Source organism: Erpetoichthys calabaricus, chromosome 5 (assembly GCF_900747795.2).
Source record: "Erpetoichthys calabaricus chromosome 5, fErpCal1.3, whole genome shotgun sequence".
Lineage (NCBI taxonomy): Eukaryota > Metazoa > Chordata > Cladistia > Polypteriformes > Polypteridae > Erpetoichthys > Erpetoichthys calabaricus.
The window spans coordinates 25,262,651-25,285,275 of record NC_041398.2 but is presented as its reverse complement, the minus strand read 5'-3'; the positions used below and the strand labels follow the sequence as shown (position 1 = coordinate 25,285,275).

At 36.5% G+C, this 22,625-nt stretch overlaps 1 protein-coding gene across 1 annotated transcript; it reads left to right on the top strand.

Moving 5' to 3' along the window:
* The first annotated feature begins 4,220 nt into the window (after positions 1 to 4,220).
* Positions 4,221 to 7,889, top strand: LOC114652578 (uncharacterized). The gene is made up of 2 exons (XM_028802953.2): positions 4,221 to 4,693; positions 7,439 to 7,889. Exons 1-2 carry the CDS (start codon positions 4,391 to 4,393, stop codon positions 7,760 to 7,762), a joined length of 627 nt encoding a protein of 208 aa, XP_028658786.1. The 5' UTR covers positions 4,221 to 4,390; the 3' UTR covers positions 7,763 to 7,889.
* The last annotated feature ends 14,736 nt before the right edge of the window (positions 7,890 to 22,625 follow it).

Genomic DNA, 22,625 nt, shown 5'->3' with positions numbered 1-22,625 from the left:
TTTTACGCCCTACTGATTTTAGTGGATTTTTCACTACATTTGTGGATGTTTCTTCATAACCCATAAAAACACCCAAATGTCATCTTTTCAGCACAGAAATATGAAAGCTTTTAATAAATGTCACATTTTTGTGCAGCTGTTACACAAACCATGCTAAATCATTCAGGCCCGTTTTGACCAATCATATATTTTAATAGATTTCACTCTCCTTTTAGGGCACATTGCTTTTTTACAACTCAAAAAACGTCCTAAATGTCATCTGTCCTAAAACACAGAATAACAGGTATGATATGTTAAGATGGTTAATCATTATCAAAAAGGTTTGGGATGAAAAACCTGACATCCAGGAGCATCAGAATCATGTCGTAAAAAAGCTGTAAAGGCTCAGCACTGAATCACCATTTGATGATGTTGTGAGGGTAGAGACAACGCTTTAATGAGAGATGATTAACTGTCATCAGCTGACTATACTGACGCAGGCAGGGTGGTCAATGGACTGAAGTACTCAAAATAAAAGAAAATCAAAGGAGGAAATAGCAAGTATTTACAGTGTGATTAGACAGAGGTAATCCACTTTGCTGCAACAATTCCAGGAAATAAAAACTGTCTTTGACAAGTTGAACTGAATGCAATCAGCTGATGTCATCAGTAAAGCAAAAGTAAACCATGTGATTTACTGTAAGACTGAAACAAAGCAAGGTACAGTCAACACACTATATTATCAGCAGAAGTAAAAGTGATACAATCCTACACATAACATTTTTTGATTGCCCAATGACATCTTGCAAAACTAAAAAAGTAAACTCACAAGTGATGAAGATTTATTCCATAGTTTCTGATTTGAAGAGTTAGTTTCTCAATTGTTTTCTTGTCTCTGCCTTTCAGAGGATTTTCCCAATTTACAGGACTTTCAAAATTCAGGATTCAGAATCTTCCTTTAATGGCTGCAATTTTTCATCACAGAATGCAGTGAGATGTTTTATCATGTCCTGCAATTTTCTACAATATGCTTTAGTAAAATTGCCTGTTAAGTTTGTCCTTCAGATTCCTTTATATTTACAGAAAAAAGACATTTTTATCTTGATTTGAGCAATCTATCAACTGTTACTACTGTTGCAACAGTTCAAAGAAATTAAACTGATATTGTAAGGCAGAATTGAAAGAATCTTAAATCTATTTTAACATCTGCCTCACAGATTATGAAATATTTAATTATTGTAATAAGGAACATAATCTGTTGCACTCTCTGTTCAATTGACCTGAAATTCATTCACTGTAAAGCAATTTATACAACTAATAAAACAATAACAAGAAAGTGATGGTTCCGAAGGGACACCATTGTTAGTTTCTTGGAGACTTCAGTTATACTTTTTGAGAAATAAAAAGTGTGTGCAAAACTAGGGTCAGTTTAGCAGTAACTTGAAAGGACATGAGAAATGAAGCTAATCACATACTTAGGTAATTAGAAGTGTATTTAAAAAGAGTAATCAACAGCAACAACATTTATTTCTATAGCACGTTTTCATATAAACGATGTAGCTCAAAGTGCTTTACAAGTTGCAAGAAAGAAAAAGCAAAATATAAAAATAAGATTAGGCAATACTAAGTAACAAAGAATAAAGTAAGTTCCGATGGCCAGGATGACAGAAAAAACAAAAGAAAAAAAACTCCAGAGGGCTGGAGAAAAAACAAAATCTGCAGGGGTTCCGAGGCCACAAGACCACCCAGCCCTCACTGGGCATTCTACCTAACATAAATGATCTAAATCAGTCCTCATCCATCCATTTTCTGTCACTTATCCAGGTCTGTGTTGCAGGGGCAGCAGTCTTAGCAATGATTCTCACACATCCTTTCTTCCACCACCTCCTCCAGCTCTTCCAGGGGGAAAACTAATGTGTTACCAGGTCAACTGAGAGACAGAATCTCTTAAGGGCATCCTGTGTCTGCCTCAATGTCTCATCCCAGTTGAACTTGCCTGAATCACCTCCCTAAGGAGGCAACCTATTCAAATGTCTGAACCACCTCAACTGACTCCTTTCAATACGGAGAAGCAGCAGCTCTATTTTGAGCTCCTCACGTTTGTCTGCGCTTCCTACCCTATCTCTAAGACTGAGCCCAGACTGCCTACGAAGGAAAGTAATTCCTGCAGTTTGTATTCACAATCTAGTTCTTTCCAACACTACCCAAAACTCGTGATCATAGATGAGGGTAGGAACATAGATTTTCCTGTAAATTGAGAGCTCTGCCTTCTGGCTGAGCTTCCTTGCAATGTCTTCAAAAATGCAGGGTTCTGGAAGGGAGGATTCAGCTTGTGGTCTACCCACAGATTCAATAGGAACAAATCAGATTTTGTCCCAGGTGTTTCACAACGGGACCACATTTTAACCTACAAGAGGAATCTGGAGGATTCATGGGAGTATGCTCAACCAGTCCATATACGGTTTGTGGACAGATTTTCTAGGGTCTAGTTCAGTGGCCTTAGGATCAAATCTCTGCTTTTTGCAGATGATGTGGTCCTGTTGGCTTCATCGGGCTATGACAGTAGACACAAACTGGGGAGGTTTAGAGCCGGGATGACTGGCTAAAGGTAAATGTCTAGAGACAACTTTGATACAGCTTCATGGACCCAGTAAAATCAGATCCACCTTGAGTTTTTGGGAGCTTTTTCCAATTTATTGTGATCTTCAGACTATCTTGAGCAAAGCTGTGATGGACTCTCCTTCTTCTCTACTCTTCATTCTGATAAGAGATGGGAATAATTCAGGGTCTCTAAGTTTAGGCAGTGTAGAGTCTTCTTAACAGTCCTCTTTACTGCACGTTTCTGTTGTTCTTACTAATTATTTTCAACTGTTTTAAAGATGGCATATCCATTTTATAATCAGGTAGCTTTCCTCACTGCAAAAAATGAAATCTTAACAAGCCAGACAATCTTGAAAAGAGATAATAGATCTTGTTTTTTTTATTTTAAGCATAACTGACTTGAGTAGTTTTTTATGTGTAAGATATATAATCTCATTTTTAGAAAATTTAACAAGTTAATAAGTTAAACTTTCTCACTATATTGGCAGATAATTTTGCTTGATTCTAATACCTTTTTCTTGTTTTTTATTTATTTTTTCTCATTTTTTCACACTGATTTTTTGCAGTGCTGTATTAGCATTGCCATTGCCGTGACTGTAATGTTTTGGCAAAGGCTCCCCTTTGCATCTGTGCGGCTGCCAGAAGTTGCAGTGTGTGTCATCAAACTGCTGCTAAGATGGTGGTATGCTATTTTATAGACTGGTTACTTAAACTTTAGTGCAGTTAGTTAGTAATTCTAAACGATTCAAGGAATTTAAAACGTTGCTTGTTTTTGTTGCACTTTGATTCTTGTTTTGCATATTGGGTATGGTTTCTTGCTAAAATGTCTTGCTTTTGGTTTCTGATTTCTCTGGTCCTGGGGAAATTGTGCCTACTGGTTTTCCAAATCTTCATTGTACCAGTACAAAAATAAAAAAAATCGGACAATAAACTGGTAACACAAAAGCCTCAAAAATAATCTTTGTATCTATGACTTTGTGCTTCATAATCTGATGCATAGTTTCTTCAGTCCTATACATCACAGGCAATTGAGGCTCACAAATTTTTGTTGACCATCTATATTTTGCAAAAGTCCAGTTTCTCCGACTGACCCTGTTAAGTGGTTCACAGTTTCCTGGTTCTTATCCTAAACCTTTATTCTGCTAAAATGTTCTCATCCATATTTCCATTATGCTACTTCTCACAATAAGTAAATAAAATAACAGATCTCCAGCAATTCTATGAAAGCTGATCAGAACTCAAAAGAGAACTGGCTTTATGGAAGTGCTTCTCTTCAGAAATCTTTTACTCCATCCTGAAGACATTCAATCCATTCCTTTTAAATTCAAGTGACTCTCAATAATGTAATCCACTATGGAGTAAATCAATGCTGCTAGTTCTAGTGCAGAATGGAAAGTAAAAGGTCATGTTGATTGTGACTGAACATCATTGTTTCATTATTAATACAGAAAGTTATTACCAGACAGACATTTCTAGTTCCTCTCTTCTCTTTATGTGCTGTAAACACCTCCCTCTGTTAAGTTCACATCTCCACCTCATCTCACATCTCTTTCTTTTTCTTCTGTATTTTGCCCATCCCTCCCCTCCCCTGTAACTATATAAACCCATCATCTTTCTCTGCCTTACCATTAGCATACCTCTCTTCTCTGCTCATCTCATATCTCTTCTAGGTAATCATTGGAGGAAGCCTTTCAGTTAAAGCCTCAGATTTAAAGAAATGTAAGACTGTTTTGATTGAGAAGAAGGTATAATAGGTTATAAAGTCAAAGTTTCAGCAAAGCAACTCAAAGCTCACGTTTTGATTTCTGAGATGCCAATCGAGAACCAAGAAGAGCTCAGTCTGTATGACTTGCTGTGGGTCCACAGCATGGACATTGTGAACCTGATAATAAACACCAACTTCTTGACTGATATGAACCTGAACACCTTGCAGGCAGAGCGCTATACTAATATGACAATTCAAGATGTCTACTATATCAAAGCTGTGTATGACATCCTGAGCACTGTGGTCAAGGAGCCATGGTTGCCTGAAGATCTGAAGGAATTTTTTAGCCACATAGCTGATGGCTACTATCGATTTTACAAGGAAATGTTGATAGAAACAAGGCTAAAGGTAAAACACCATAATTTTATTTTTGTTTCTGTTCTTCTTTAGCATTCAGGTTATATCAAAAGTTAAATAATGGCAATAGTCAGTAATTATACTAAAATATTTAGTGCTAAAGCACATCTAACATAGTTAAGAAAATATATAACAAAAATGAATATTAATTGTCAAAACATAAAGAAAAATACATATTTACATATCCACTTCTTGCACTAGTATTTTATAAATAACTATATTGCAGGAATGCAGTAGCAATATGTCTGCTCTAAAGACTTGGGTTCAATCAAAGCCAGTGTCTGTGTAAAGTTTGCAAGTTCATGTGAGTTTATTATAAGCCCTCTTCTTTCCTCCTACATATTCTAAGCAGAATGTTCCTGCCTTGCGCCCAGTGCTGCTCACCCCAAGACCCTGCCTAAAATGGGTTGGGTGTGGTATGCAATGGATTGATAGGTTGATAGATGAGTGCATGTGGATATGTGTAGCGCAGTGGTTAAGGCTTTGGACTTCAAACCCTGAGGTTGTGGGTTCAAATGCTGCCACTGACACTGTATGACCCTGAGTAAGTCACTTCACCTGCCTGTGCTCCAATTGGAAAAAGAAAAGAAATGTAACCAATTGTATCTCAAATGTTGTAAGCTGCTTTGGATAAAGGTGTCGGCAAAATAAATAAATGTGAATATGTATAAGAATATCTTCCATAATGAGCTGAAACCCAATAATGGCAGCTCCCGGTGGAAAATGTAGTCTAGCATAATGAATAAAAGGACAGACGTGTAAGGGTCAGCTATAAGGAGAAACATTTTTGCTTTTGCCTAGAGATGTCTCTCTTAATATAGTAAAGATTAAATTTATAGTAAAGTTTATAATAAAGATAAACATGAAGAACTACAGTGGTCCGGGAGGCTTACTAGTTTCTGAATGTTGTCCCAAGAAAGAACTAAAACTCAAAAGAAACCCACAGTGTGGGAAACAAACTACAATCAAAAGACTTCATCAACACAACCCATCAGACTGCTTTTTTCTAAAAGTTAATGCTTTGTGTATAAACCAGTGTAAAATGTGAGTTTATTTTTATGATGTCAGAATGCGTCTTCATTACAGTTTCTTCAATTATAGTGTCTGTTATATATAGAATATAACATATCCACTGTATATACATAAATAAAACACACCTTATACAAAAACATGTTTACATGCACATTCACAATACTGTATACTCTACAATGAAATGTCAGTTCTTATTCTTCTTAACATTTTTAGCTTTAGTGCTGTGTTAAACCAGTGAACACCTCCAAAATTATAGGCACAAGGTGGTCAGTTCCCATTTTGTTGTGGAGCACATAGAATCCCTAGCTATTTAGGTGAATGGTAGCCTCACACCTACATGAGTCTGGGGTCAGACTTCAGATTGATCTGTGGGGAGTCTGCATGTTCTACCAGTAGCTGAAATTGGGTTTTTTTTTCAGGCACCTGGGTTTCCTCCTACATCCAAAAGACATGGAGCTCACATTGCCTCCACTCTTAGAAAGCCTGGTTATGTGTGTGAGTGCACTGTTGTAACAGAAAAAATGGGTTTAGAGTTAGTATGAAAATAAACATGATCAATAGAATATATCCTGTATGAATTTACACATATAGATCTTAATATAAATATGTGCAGGGTATCCCATAAGTATGGAATCACATAACATGTTCATTGTTCCAGGTAAACAAATTAAGCACATAATGGTGTTGCATGAGTTGACAAATTTATTTTATTCCCCTTATGGGATGCCTATACATTCATTATGAAATTCTATGCAGTCTAAGTTTGCTATTTTTTTTAAGTCAAAGTTACTTTTTCATAGTAATGGTGTACTTTAATTTTCCACAGGAAAAAAAAAATAGCATGACTTTTGTTTTCGCATTTTGGCTGAGACCCTGTAGGCATGTCATTTTGTAAAATGCTTCAATTAAGAACACAGTTTCCCAGGGAAAATTGAGATATACCAGGTTTAGGACAACATAACTTTGATTTGAAAAGTACCAGTCCTGTCCTTTAAGAGACTGACCCGACTCTGGACAGACAGCCAAGCCACTGCAGGAGATATTCACTTGTACTGTGCTTGTTTAGAGTCATCAATTCACCTAATGGCCATGTCTTTGCAATGTGAATAAATCCAGAATACCAGGAGGAAACTAGTGAGATACAAGAAGAATGTGCAAAGACCACAGAAACAGTGCCTACATTTATTAATGTTCTGGAATTCTGGATCTGGGTAACAGAAGTCATGCCCCCCCCCCACCTTATCAATTCAATTCAATTTAGTTTATTTTTGCACTGCAAGTGACAAGTTTCAGGTAAATGAAATTAGAAATGTTTTTTGCTGTTTTTATTATACTACATAAAAGAAAAAATCTGAATATACTATGTACACATGACAGCAAACATTGAACACACACATATATATGCTTGTCCACATGCACAATAGATATATAAATGTATATATATATATATATATATATATATATATATATATATATATATATATGTGTACATTTGCTTACATAAATACCGTATATATAAAATGACACTGCTCCATTGTGCATGTGGATAATCATTTTCACAATTACACTAAGCCACTGAGCATAGAAACCTCAAAGTACAGAAAGAGCAATGACAAATGTGGTGCATTATCAATACAATATCTGTTCCTTTGTTACTAAATTCTTTAATTTTCTATTTTCCTTGTTATGTTTCACTCCCAAAAGAACACAGACAGCATTATGCCCAATGAAGCCGTCGCCGAGTATGTGAGCTCATACCAAAGAGTGGCACAATTAGAGAGGAATAAAATATACATGGTGATTGCACTGCTGCCTTGCTCTAGACTCTGGCCCTACATCTCAGAGCACCTGAACATCACAGAGGACAGCCCCTACTACGCCTTCAAGAAGAACAACGCTAAGGACGGCTCACGGGAGAAGTATGAGAAGTTACTTGAGGACCATCGGAAGGAAATCTGTGAGAATACGGCTTTGGAAATCTTCCGCTCTCAGATGAATTGTGAGAGAAAGTTCTTCACAAGTTTTTGAGCTCAAAGCCTTTTGATAATAAAATGTGTCCCACACTATTAATTTTGGACATTCACCTTTTTGTGTTGATGTTCAGTCCAAAAAGGTTTGGTTGTTGTTATGTATTAAATAAAAAAGGCAAAATAATAATTTCAACTCCTTTTCTGTTTTACATATCATTTTGGTGTTTTACATATCATTTATGTCTTTCCAGTCATGGTATATATTAATTTACAGAAAATTGAATTCTTAAGTGAATCCTTTTTCATAGGTTGTGAAAAATACTATGTATTTAGTATACTAAATACTATGCCCATTCTTGTGATTTAAAATGGGCTTTAAGGGGCACAAGTCCAAACATGAAAAAAATCCTTATCAAACAAAAAGAATTGATCTGTATTTTGAGATTGCACATGCTGTATATTGTACAACAAGGTATCTGTGTCATTTTAGGGAAAAAAAGGAAACATTATTGTGAGATTCAGCCATTTCAAAAGAAAACCGGTTGAGCTCATCACATGACTGTTCGTCTCCCAAATTTTCACTCCCAGAACATGGTTTCCATTTCACTTCAAGAAATTTCTCTTGTCGTTTTATTGAAATAATTAAATTAATTGCTGTCTCCATTCTGTAGACAACTAGACAATACTCACTGAAAAAATCCACACTTGCAGTCGCTCACAGTCTTTCTTTGCATGTGATGACAAATCTGGAAAATTGTGAACAATTCATATATTATATCGCAACATGCACATAATTTGTGCAAAAAATGCTCCAGTTGTGAATAGGATTTCATGTGGTTAATCAATATATACCATAAGTGTGAAGAAATAACTGGTTTGAAAAATTCTGAACTTATCCTCTAATACAACACATACAGGAGTCGATCAGAGAATTCACATACCTAGCATGGCCTAAACTGTAAACACAGACATGAACTCACACAAGGTGTCCGTAAATCTCATTAAATAAGAATTAAACCCTTAAGAATAAATAAACTGCAACCCAGCAAAAATATTTGTAAGATCTGATGTGCTGAAGACTTCTCAAACATTTTAATTACCCATAAAATGTCTTTGCTCTGAGTAGCAGGCAGTGACCATTAAAGGCCAGAGTGTAATGAGGCTGGAAACAAACATTTCAAAATCGGTAATAGCGAATTATCATTAATTAGGTATTGAATTATGTGCTATCACCCCAGCAAAACTAAACAGCGTCCATCTATCATTTATCTAATTGGGAGGCTAAAGCAAAAAAGAAGAACATTGCTATGCACCTAAAGGCCAGACTGTTCAAACTCGTGACTTTTTGTAGATTTAGTAAATACAAAAAATAAAACTCACCCATGACATTAACTGTAGGCATGCATTTGGTTCATCTGAATATGAGAGTAGTTTTCTGTTTTAGCAAGTTCTTATTAGAAATAAAGCTATAGATCAAGCACCCAAAGTACAGGTCTGTAAGAAAATTTTACAGAAACAAGTAACCTGACCCTGCCCATGTGAAACTCCCAAGTTTAATGGCACATGTGGAGCTATAAAGAAAAGCACACAAATGCTGTCTAGGTTAATTTTTAATCTTTTAACACATCCATAATGCCATCTGCCTACTCCTTCTCTGCCACAGCAGTAAAGATGATTGTTCTTGTTTTTCCAATGATTGAAAAGAAAAAGTTTTACAGAATAATAGGCAGTTGACTTTGAAATGAATCATGTAAAATGACATTACTCTCATTTACTTGCATGGTAACAATTACTTTCCATCCTTCCTTTTTCTGGGCATGCTAACTCCAGCTCTGGGTCATAGTGAGCACGAGTCTGTCTTGGCAGTGTTACCTGAACAGTACAGCCCAGCCTTGGACTGGGGGGCCATTCCATTACAGGAGTCTCTCAATCATACAAGGGTAGTTTGAAGTTTCCAATCAACTTAACATAAAGATCTTTGGGATGAGAAAAGTACCTGGTCTGTGTGGTGAGAACATGCACATTCTTTACACACAATGACCAGGGGCCTCATGTATAAATGGTGCGTACGCACAAAAATGTTGCATACTCCCATTTCCATGCTCAAATCGTGATGTATAAAACCTAAACTTTGCCGTAAAGCCACGCACATTTTCCCTTTCTTTTTCAGATCCACATCCATGACAAGGCTTTATCATACACACTGAAATGAATTGCATATTGTTTATTAGTTTAAGGCATCTGATTGTAATTAACCTGTGACAAAATAATGGTCCACGGAATGGCCAAAATATTCCAAATACCATAGCTGCTTTAGTGTTGTTCCTCTCAATGCACCACTCGGTGTATTTATCCCACTGTATTTGAGTGTGAAATCACAGCGCTAAAGCAGCTGATCGGAAAGAGAATTATCGGTATAGAGCATCAAGCATACGCTGCCTCAACCATGCGCTATTTGAACTGCTCCCATATGACAAATGATTCAGAGACTTTCCTGTAAATTATTTCATTGAAGGTCGCGCACTGCGCAGGAAACATCTTGCAGGAGGCAGGAACAATCTGTGGACAGGGCGCCAGGTCGTCACTATCACTGCACCACCGTGTTCCCATGTTTAACAATGTGCTTTAACTCCTATCATCATGAAAATGATATCAAGTATACATCTCAGTATTTTAATTATTCAGAGAGCTGTAATATCACAAATGTAAAGGATTCTGTGTCCTTTCGGAGGAAGAGAAAGCCCGTTTAAGAAGCACATAGTGATTCATACACCTAGAGGACATAGAAGAACACATACAAAACAAAGCATTTAACGTGCTACTGTAGTTACGATGGGATTTGAGAAACTAGTAAATTAAACGATTTAAAGATGCCGTTTATGATGTTCTACTTTAATGACAAAATAAACTACATGATTAAAGTGGAAATTTTGAGATTAAAGTTGACATTTCAAGCTTTTTTCTCACTGTGTCCCTATTTTTTTTTCTTTTCTCTGAACTTTCATATGACACTCAGACGGTGGGCTACGACTCGCCTTTTCATGGCGACTTTGATATCTAACAACTTCTTTTTTATTTTGGGCGCTGTGCGACTTTGTGAACTTGAGCTTTCGAGTTTCTCCAACATTCTATGTCACTTGATCAACTTACTTTTGTTGTTTATATCACTGTTTAAACCAACAAATAGTAAATTTTTCCTTGCCTCCATTTGCTATTCGCTAAAATTTTTCTATTTTCCCCAGTGCTTTTGCCATTGCCTTTTCACAGAATGCTGAGCTTAAGGGCAGTTTATATTGATTTGCATATTCAAAGAGGCATAATTCTGGGAGGAGATGGGGCGGGACAGCAGGTATGTGCGTTACTTTTCACGCTGACCGGGATTTATGGAGCGGAAGAATGTGGAAGTTGACGTTCACACAGATTTATGCATCTGGATTTTTTTGTGCATACGCACATTTTCGCTTTTGTCTGTACACCATGTTATAGTGTGAATTCTACACATGCCATTATGCATGAGGCCCCAGGCTAGGTTTTGGACACTGACCTAATGAGCTCTGAAATCGGAAGTAAATACTAGAAACATACACGATATATGTATAGAACACTAATGATTCTATCAAAGGAAAAGTAAAAATCAGAAACAATTCAGTCAATATACAAATTACTGAGCAGTAATATTAACATTACTTCTTAATCTAATAGTTTGACCTAAATATTCACCTACTCTATTTTTCAAATTTGAAGTTATCTCTACTGACAGAACAATACGAGTCCAGTCTGTCAATTTGTTATTCCTAAATTAAAAATATTTTTGTTTTAGCAGACATGTTAACATATTTAAAGGTTTATAGGTTCAGTATTATAACAACTAAAAGAGTACAGAGAAATTCTATTTATTTGACTCATTTTTTCTTTTCTTTCAATATCTTAAGGACACACAGTACTTTCAGAAATTATTCAGATCCTTTCACTTTTTAAAAATTTTGATATGTTGTAGCCTTCTGCTAAAATTATTTAGATTCATTTTACTTTATAAAGCAATAATCAATACCCAAGTATTAATATAATATAATATAAAGCAAAAACAGGAGTTTAGACATTATTGCAAATTCATTAAAAATAAAAAAATTGAAATATCACATTGACACAATTTTTCAGACTCTTATTTATTAGTTTGCTGAAACACCTTTGGCAGAAAGTACAGCCTGCAAATCTTCTTGGGTATGACGCAACAAGCTTCACACATCTTTTTTTGGGGGATTTTCTGCCATTCTTTTCCTTTCAAACTCTGTCTGGTTGGATGAAAACTGTCAGTGGCCAGCTATTTTCAGGTCTCTTCAGAGATGTTTCATTTTGCTCAAGTCTATGTTCTGGCTGGGCAACTCAAGGTTATTCCCAGAGATGTCCCCAGGCCACTCCTGTGTTCCCTTTGCCTTGTGCTTGCATTGATTGTCCTGTTGGAATATGAATTTTTGTCCCGGTCTGAGGTCCAGCATGCCCTGGAGCAGGTTTTTATGAAGTATATTTCTGTTAATTGTTCCATTCAGGTTTCTCTCAATCTTGACTAGTCTCTCAGTTCCTACTACTGAAGAACAACTCCACAGCTCACTTGATAATTGGAATGGTATTGCACACGTGATGAGCGGTCCCTAGTTTCCTCTAGATATGATGCCTAGAACTGGGAAGAAACAGTTTGATCTTGGTTTTATCAGTCCAGAAAATCCTGTTTCTCATAGTCTGAGAACCTTTTTTGCTAACTCCACCTGGATTTTCAAGTGTCATCTGACTACTCTGCCACAAAGCTTAGATTTTGTTGGTGGTTGTCCTTCTGAAAATTTCAAAACAGTTACCTCGAGCTCAGCAATAGTGACTATCTGATCCCTGTTCACCTCTTTTTCGAAGACCCTTATCCCTCGATTGCTCAGTTTGGCTGGGCAGCCAGCTCTAGGTAGAGTTGTGTTTGTTCCAAACGTATTCCATTTAAGAATTATGTAGGACACTGTGTTCTTGGGAAACATCAGTCCTGTGGAACATTTTTGTAGCATTCCCCAGATCTGTAATTCCTTCAACCTCATGGCTTGGTTTTTGCTCTGATACTCTGTGGGACTTCCTATAAAGAATTGACCACAGGTGGAATCTAGTCAAGAAGTAGAAACATCTCAATGATGATCAATAGAATGAGATGTACCTGAGAGAAATTTCAAGTGTTATAGCAAAGGATCTGAATACTTGTGTCAATGTGATATGTCAGTTTTTATTTTTCAGATAATCGAAACAATTCCTAAAATCCTGTTTTTGCTTTGTCATTTTGGGTTACTGAGTGTTATTTGATGAGGGAAAAATGAATTTAAACAATTTTAGCATAAGGTTTCAACATAACAAAATATGAAAAAAATGAAGAGTTTGGAAAACTGAAGTCACTGTACGTGTTTCTGACTTCTGATTTGTTTCAGTATATGAAGATATGCTCTGGAATGGCCTGACATACTGTTTAGATTTGTTTCCTGTCTTATACATGATGCATACCCTGCAATGGAAATAGTGTTTATCAAAAAAAGAGCGATCTAAGAAACAGACAAGTATCAAAACTATGAGGATATTCTACCAAGTGCTTCTGGCCATCATAACGCAGGCCATCGTAAGCTAACTTTAGGTGATCTCAGAGGATGAGGGGAAGGTAACATTTCAATTAAAATTTCAGATAAAGAATAGACCTCAACTATTCTTAAAATGTATTTCTGTTCAATTTGAGCATGCCATATTCCAGCTACAAACTGTACATTGTGCACATATATCTTTTTTTAAGATATCTAAAATATATCCAGGACAAGATTTGAACTGTCAACAGTCACTTAGAGCACTCTGGTTTTCAATTCTTGCACATTCTGTATTTCTTTTAGTGTCAGATCTAATATTAGACATAACCCATTGAAGGTAATATTGGCAGTAACCCCAGATGGAATAACATTGGGTAAGGAAAAGTCTGTTATGGTGTCCTATACTACATGGCTTGTGCATTTTTTTGTCTTGACTGATGGGAAAAATCCTAATCCACCTGTCATAATTAAATTGGAATATGATGTCTTATACTACCCTAAACTGGTAAAAAGGAAATTAATTTTGTTTCCTAATATGTTGAACAATTTCTTGATGTTGTTCAAGAACTTATTAAGGTTATTGCAGCCCTTTGCTGCTTTTTTGTGTGCTCAATATTTATTTCAATCAAATAAGCACACATACAATGGAACTTTCAAAGTAAATGGCAAAATAATATGTTTCCATGAAAGAAAAGAAAATTTCCTTTCACCTCCACAACCATCACCAAACCCCAGATTTAAGCGATACAAGCACTTTCAATATCAGTCCATGCCGACCAAAGAGAGAAGTTAACACATTTGGACCATGTGGCCCTACACACATTCAAGGAGTATCCCAAACATATCCAAAACAGTAACAATGTAGCTCTAAAGTTAGTGTTTTAAACAGATAATCTTGACCTTGATATACCATTTATTTTAGACGTAGATAGCTTTAAACACTTTTTGTAACGTAGGCCATCAAGTAGTCTTCTCTCTGTGCACAGTTTACTACCATGGTGTGGAAACTGGTCAACAACATCCCAGAGTTTTTCCAGAGATGATGGTCTCTGTGGGTTCTGGAGAGAATCCTGGATTTCCCAATACTTAGCCACACTTGCAGACATCTGCAGATCATGGCAAACCTCTACAGAGAGTTCCTAGAGCTTCATGGCTTGGCTTGGTTTTTGCTCTGACATGCATCATTTCTAAGTGATGTCCAGTCAATTCAGTTTGCCAATGGTGGACTCCAGTCAAGTTCTACAACTAAAAGATAGTTAAAGCAAATAGGAGGCACCTGGCCACAAATTGGAGTACAACAGCAAAGGGTCTAAATACAAATGAAAGATTTCAGGTTTTGATTTTTATTACATTTGCAAACCTTTCTGAAAACATGTTTTCACTTTGTCATTATGGGTTATGGAATGTAGATTGATGGGCAAAAATGGCAAGTTATCCACTTAAAGTTAAATCTGCAACACAAAAAATGTGTAGGAAGTGAAGGGGTCTGAATATTGTCTGAATCCATTGTATGTACTGTATATGTGAAGAATGTCAAGGAGGTTCAGAGAATACCACACATTAATAAGAAATGAGGCCCTGTATTGAAATACAAAGATAACTTCACAGTCATGCAAGGATAGGTCTCCTCTATGGCTTGGAAAACTAGGACTAGTAACTTCAACAACTGACTGATGCATAAGAATCAGTTGAAGCTCACCTGGACCTGGTGGGCATTACACAACCTATGTCCATTTTCAGAGTCTGAAAACATTTCACAAAGCAGCATAGAACTCCCTGGTGTAATCTAATTCAGACTTATGATGGTGCACTTAAGATTTGAGCAACTTGGGTTGGCTTCTTTAATTACAGGATGACTTGCCTAAAAAAAAGAATCTATTATGGGGGATGAATCTTCTAATCTTTAAATAGATATGGTGCAGAGCTATTTGAAGATCTGGAAGATATGTGCTGCAATAAAATGATCCTGTGATTGCTAATAAACATTTATGACCTACGGAAAGTAAAGAAAAGATTAAAACATGAATTGCTTCATTTTATCCTTGCTGACATCTTACTTTCACATTGAATGCAAACACTGTAGAGAATGCAAAAATCCTGAATGTACCTCTGAAAGGGTATTAAAAACTTACACACATTGAAGTGGAATAATGTACATTTAAAACTGCAGCTAAAACAAAGATGATAGGTACACAACATTTGAATCCCTTATTCATTAAATTTCAGTACAAACTTCAGTATTTCAGGTTCTGCCAGAGACAGGTGAACCTTCCAGCCAAGATTGTGTATTCGCCGGTTTAACACAAAGTTCCTCATATGTCAGTTATAAATATCTTTTTACCCACTCCTCCATTTTCTGGATCAGCCATTTCAAATTTAGAGTCACAATGTACCAACGCTTCTTCCATCAACATAATGCAAAAGCTAGAAAGAAATCTTGAATTGCGGTGCCAGTTTGTGGCAAAGCACATTCATACAAGCAGGACCACTCACTCTGAACTGGAATTCTTCTTCATTCTTGTGCTGCTTGGCACCAATGTTACGTTGACCAAGATCTTCCTTCTTGAGATGGATGGGAACATGGAAATGAATGAGAGACAATGGCATCAAACTTTACAGCCCCCTCATTAGAATGACAATCACGTACAGTAGCCATCCATATCTGTGCATTGTAAAATGTCATGGGAGGGCCTGAGTGACCCTTTGGCTTGGGCCATATGCACTTTTTAAAAGGACCTTGGGCCTCTAGGGTTTGCTTTTCCTAGACTCTGTGAAAAATGTTTTTTTTTTTCTATTTTAGCAATTGACCTTATTTCTTTAAGTAGGCTGACTTAATTTATGTAAAGTATGCGTTTGGAGGGAAAAAACATTTAAACTTGTGACAAGCAATCAAACAAGGCCATACAGAAGAAGAAATAATAGTAACTTCACAGACATCACTTCTTCTTCTTCTTTTTTATACAGTTAACTTTATTTTCATTATTATTTTTTTCATCAGAGGCTTTCTTATGCTCCTATATAGAGTATAATTGTTGATTTCTGTAGATGTGAGCCATAGATCATTCTTTATTTACTAATGGTGACTGGGGAGAAAATGCTGTACCAGCATCTTCCTGGTAAGTTAACAGCTCCTCTAGTTGTTTTCAAATGGTTTTCAAGTGATATATTTTATGTACTGTATGTTGTATTTTTAAATAATTTATTTCATTGGTAAACAACAACAGCCTCTTTTATCCTTCAGCTTGTCATCTCATTGTATTCTCCCACTGTTATGAACGGTGATGAGTGAAACAGCCAAGTCTGATTCTCATACAGTTCCCTGAAACTGACACAAAATTTTGTTTTGCTAAAGATTTCACAATTGTGAAACTTTAACCTCACTAACAAGTTTTTTTTCTTTAGGTGTAGAAAACAAGGACTATTGCTCCCTAAGGCGTCATTCAAACATCTGTGTTATCTGTGTTTTTTCTGCAGCTCTATAATGCTGTTAACACTAGAATTACTAAAGCCTACGAAAAAAAATGAAAAACATTTCTGTTTTAACAATGTGTTTACATAGATTGTTGTAGACACGAAACAGGCATGAAATGCATGTATTCCAAATAATGATATATTATTTGCCCCCTACAACTCCAGGCAACTCACACACAGGTAAACAGACTGGAGCTGAGAGAACCTTCTGCCCTTTCTGTGGCAGTTGGGGGATGGGATAGCAAGCTGCTTGCTGCTTGTGCTTATCGACACATTTACAACACAAAAGACACTGATGGAGAGGTGTGAATGGATTTAAGGTGGCCAGGATTACGAGTTTTTTCGTAGGCTTTGGTAATTCTAGTGTTAATCACATGCACTCTAGTCAAATTAATTTTAGTTGTGCCTGTCATTCACATCACCCCAAGTGTGTGTATTTTTCATTACCGCACATTACTGTGTTTCCTGAACAGGAGAGCAGGAGAACAGGAGAGCTTGCTGCATAGAAAACCTCCTCTCCCTCACCATTACCTAGTAATAGCCTTTTCCTTTTTCTTGATTTCTGCAGGTAAAGGTTCATACTCTGCATGCACCTTGGAGGATGAAGTTTTATTTCTGTCTCTGATGCATCTTTAAGATTACAATCGCCAAGATTGTCATCATAACTGATAATGTGCTCATTGTCTTAGCAGAACAAATACAACATGTCTGAAGGCTTAACAAAGTGTCTACACATAACAGGAAATGAGTCTGGTGATTCTTTTTTTTAAATCTTAACTTGTGCATCCTAAATGACAGGCAGATGTAGGCAGAAGAAATGCAGAAAAATGCTTCCAGACAGGTGGCAATTGCACAAATTTCACAGGAAGCAAAACTAAATTTCTTTCATATTTTTGGGGGGTTTTGGCAAAGTGCAAAACTGAGTTTTGTTGCTGATTCAGTTTTGTTAGATTCATTTCACTCAATCATGAATAACAGAAGCTTTCTTCATTTAGGTTACATGGTAAACTAGAATCCGTTTAATTGTTTTTAGCCGTAATTGAAGAAAAACGTCATTTAAAATTTCATTTTGCTTGAATTTTTTTTGTTGAGTAAATTACCTAGCTTTTATGAAAAAATATTAGTTTAAAATTATCTGTTTGGAAATATTTGTAGTGAAGTAAAAGTCTATAGTTTTTATGATACTTAAACCATATATTTGCTGTTATTTTGGTGTTTCATTTTCAATTTATTTCCTGTACCTGTGTAGTGGTAGATGTACTCTCTTTTAATCAGTGTAGCTTTTTAATATCAGCATAACTGGCATCACTTTTTGATAATTGGGGTCAAGAGGAATTGTTTGTGATTAGATAGATAGATAGATAGATAGATAGATAGATAGATAGATAGATAGATAGATAGATAGATAGATAGATAGATAGATAGATACTTTATTAATCCCAATGGGAAATTCACATTCTTCAGCAGCAGCATACTGATACAATAAATAATATTAAATTAAAGAATGATAATAATGCAGGTGAAAAACAGACAATAACTATGTATAATGTTGAATGTTAACGTTTACCCCCCCGGGTGGAATTAAAGAGTCGCATAGTTTGGGGGAGAAACGATCTCCTCAATCTGTCAGTGGAGCAGGACAGTGACAGCAGTCTGTCGCTGAAGCTGCTCTTCTGTCTGGAGATGATACTATTAAGTGGATGCAGTGGATTCTCCATAATTGATAGGAGCCTGCTCAGCGCCCGTCGCTCTGCCACAGATATTAAACTGTCCAGCTCCATGCCAACAATAGAGCCTGCCTTCCTCACCAGTTTGTCCAGGCGTGAGGCGTCTTTCCTCTTAATGCTGCCTCCCCAGCACACCACTGCGTAGGAGAGGGCGCTCGCCACAACTGTCTGATAGAACATCTGCAGCATCTTATTGCAGATGTTGAATGACGCCAGCCTTCTAAGGTACTATAACCGGCTCTGTCCTTTCTTGCACAGCGCATCAGTATTGGCAGTCCAGTCTAATTTATCATCCAGCTGCACTCCCAGATATTTATAGGTCTGCACCCTCTGCACACAGTCACCTTTGATGATCACTGGGTCTATGAGGGTTTAGACGGCGTAATTGAGAAGGAGGCAGTACATACATATGATTTGGTCAAATTAGGTAAGAAATAAAGAAAGCAAGGGCTCTTTTGTTTGTGGCTTTAATTAACTGTGTATATATAGTATATATTTTATTATCACTGCTCCTTGATAGAATGAACGAGAATGAGTGTGGAGGATGAGGCAGTTAATCCTGACAATTGTCACATTATAGAGCAGCCATCTCATTGGCTCAACTGATATGACAGGAGAGAAGTCATATGAAGAGTGATGTGAGGCATCGATCTGCAAGCCCAGTGGTTTATTTACTCTTAATGGATGAAGTCTTTACGCACTCCTTATCGATGGGACGGCTTTTCAAATGGTCATCTTAATCCTTCCTAGAATGAGAAATTTGTTGGTTATTATGAACTGTGGACTGCAATGAAGCTCTGATCTAGAGTATGTTGTATTTGTAGTTATTATATAACATGCTTGGTGAAATTTTCTGCTAGAAAAACAAAATATGCTAAATGCATAAGAATAGAAAAAGAAAGATAATAGTGATACAAAAACCACAAAGTAGTTCACTGCAGGTTACCTCACACACTTCAGATTAGTTGATGATATTAACAACGTTCCCAGGCCTCTTTTTAAAGTGAAAATGGCTGCCATGCCACATGTGCCATCATGCGCCAATGCATTTGTCTCACCAACTGCCTTATCTTCTGATGTTGTCCATTGTTGATCCCAGAAAGAATAGGAAATTTCCATCCTGACAAAACAACATGAAAAATGAAGAAACAAAACAGCACCATTGTGTAAAAACAGTGCAGAACTATACTTGGCTGGGTACTGAACTTAACAGGGAGTGCTGGGGCCTCGGAACAGAGTCACATACTGAAATAGAGACCTTTGGTGCAGACCTTAGAAGTATCTCACATCAAAGACTTCCAAATCTTAGCAGTGGAATAAGATGTGTTCCTACACCTCCTAATTTTACTCCTTCCTTGATATCTTGAAACACCTCATCATTTCTGGATTTATTAAAAATAACAAGAGTAATACTACCTGATAATAATAAGTAAATAGAGGACTCTTACAATTCCTTTAAAAAATAAAGGGTCAATATGTATAATATTATTATTTATGTACTGCATGTCAGTATAATTATAATGTTATCTGAAAAAGTAATTCACTGTATTCCAGCAGACTAGGATTTTTATCAGATGGGAACATAGCTGCCTGTGATTTCCATCATACCATTGTGATGATGCATACAGAAACTGAAAACACATCAGCTGTTTGAACTTTGCTTTCATTTGGCATGATGGAGTTTCCCAACCTTACTGTAATGGTTTACACATGCAGTATTCACATCAGAGGTTACAGGGTGGATTATAAGAAAGGGAAATTGTTTAATGGCTTTATGGACTCCATAATTAAATGCAAGAACACTTCAGAATCCTCCCAAGGTGCTTTTCAAATAAGGTTTTGTCCTTTAGCATTCCTTTATCTGCTTATAAGATACACTGAGTCAGCTGTTGTCTCAGCTGACTCAGTTATCTCTATTATTATGTAATTATAGACCTTTATTATTTAGTATATGAACAGTCCAGGTAAATATCTTCACAATATCAGTATTTATTCAGGTAACCTACTAAGAAATTGCTGTATATATTCCCTGGATGCCCAGATTAGCATAACCTCCCTAGTAATTATAGTTTATTTATTTTGTTTAGGGTAGAAAGGGCAATATCAACCCGCAAGCAAACCTTCTTTGGTGCAGTAAACCAATACATCTAAACATGAAGGAGTACAAAATGTGCATTAATGAAATAACTCCAAATAACTGTAACTGGGAAATATTGCCTCTGTAACAAACAACACAACATCCACAAAGTGGTGACACCAGTTTTCCACACACATCGGTTTGGGTAAAAAACAAATGGCAGAAATTGATTTCTTTGGTCTAAAACACATAGAATGACCCCTAGTAGAACATGGTCAGTTTTGAAAGTGCACAAAAAATTAAAGAAAAATCCAGTCATAATAAATGAAAGGTGACATGTTATTATGAAACATATTGCTCATACATCAAGCTATTTTGATTAAGAGCTTCCAGCAATCTTGTACATATCCCTGCTGATTTAAAAGCCACTTGTTTTTTTAAAAACAAATGTAAACTGTCCTTGGGCCTCATGCATAATGCTGTGCGTAAAATTCACACTAAGACATGGTGTACGGACAAAAGTTGAAATGTGCGTACGCACAAAAAAGTCAGATGCAGAAAACCATGCGTGAGCCAACTTCCACGCACTTCCGCTACATAAATCCTGGTCAGCATGAAATGTAACGCTCGTGCACATGTCTGCCGCACCTCCCAGCCTCCTCTCAGAATTACATCTCTTTGAATATGCAAATCAATTTAAATATTCCCTTAAGTTCAGCATTCTGTGAAAAGACAATGGCAAAAGCACAGAGAAAAAACATTAGTGAATGCCAAGTGGAGGCAATGAAAAATGTACTATTTGTTGGTTTAAGCAGTTGTATAAACAACAAAAGGAAGTTGATCGAAAGTTCAAGTTCAGAAAGTCGCACAGTGCCCGAAACAAACAAGAAGTTGTCAGATATCAAAATCACCGTGAAAAGACGAGTTGTAGCCCACCGTCTGAGTGTCATATGGAAGCTTATCAGGGTACAGAGAAAAGAAAAAAATAGGGAAACTGTGGGAAAAAAAAGCTTGAAATGTCAACTTTAATCTAGAAATTTCCACTTTAATCACATAGTTTATTTTGTCATTAAAGTAGAACATCATAAATTTCATCTTTAAATCTTTTAATGTACTAGTTTCTCAAATCCCATCGTAACTAAAGTAGCATGTTAAATGATTCGCATTCTGTGTGTTCTTCCATATACTTTATGTGTGTGAATCACAACATGCTTCTTAAACGGGCTTTCTCTAACGCCAACAGGACACAGAATACATTACATTCATGATATTACATCTCTCTGAACAATTTAAATACTAAGATGTATACTTGATATCATTTTCATGATGAAATGAATTAAAGCATGTATTAAATATGGGGCACAGTGACACAATGGTAGTGACGAGCTGGCGCCGTGTCCAGAGATTGTTCCTGCCTCCTGCAAGCTGCTTGCTGCACTGTGCGCGACCTTCAATTAAATAATTTATTGCAGCAGTACTGTCTCTTTCACATGTACTGACCCCTAATTCTTGTCATATCTTTTCTTTCTCCAAGTAACCAATCACCACACAATTATCTCTTTAATAAATATCAAGCCATCTGTAAGCTTAGAATGCCAATTCTTCAAAACTTTTAAGGAACATTGAAATATCTTCATAATACATGTATAATTATTCCATCCATCTATACATCCAGGGTCGTGCCAGTCCCAGCAAGAATACAATTCCTGAATACAGTTCAACGCTATTGCTGTCCCCGTCTCCACACATTTAATAACATTATACATTATGAACTGTGAGGTTCATGCAGGAAAGACTCTGAAGCGTTTGCCAAATGGGAGAATTTCAAATAGACTATGCGCATGGTTGAGGGAGCATGTGCTAGAAACTGTACCACGATAATTCTCTCTGCTCTTGACACAATCTGCGGTAGAGCTTTCCGATCAGCTGCTGAAGAGCTGTGATTCCACACTCTGCTACAGTAGGTTAAAATACTCTACCTGGTTCACTGAGAGTAGCAACGCTAAAGCAGCTATAGTATTTGGAATAGTTTGGCCACCATTATATGGT

Bases quoted from the DNA above. Each gene is read 5' to 3' on its own strand.
- LOC114652578 (XM_028802953.2), top strand. From the start codon at position 4,391: ATGCCAATCGAGAACCAAGAAGAGCTCAGTCTGTATGACTTGCTGTGG. The intron at 4,694-7,438 runs GTAAAACACCAT...CACTCCCAAAAG, and splicing joins TGATAGAAACAAGGCTAAAG to AACACAGACAGCATTATGCC.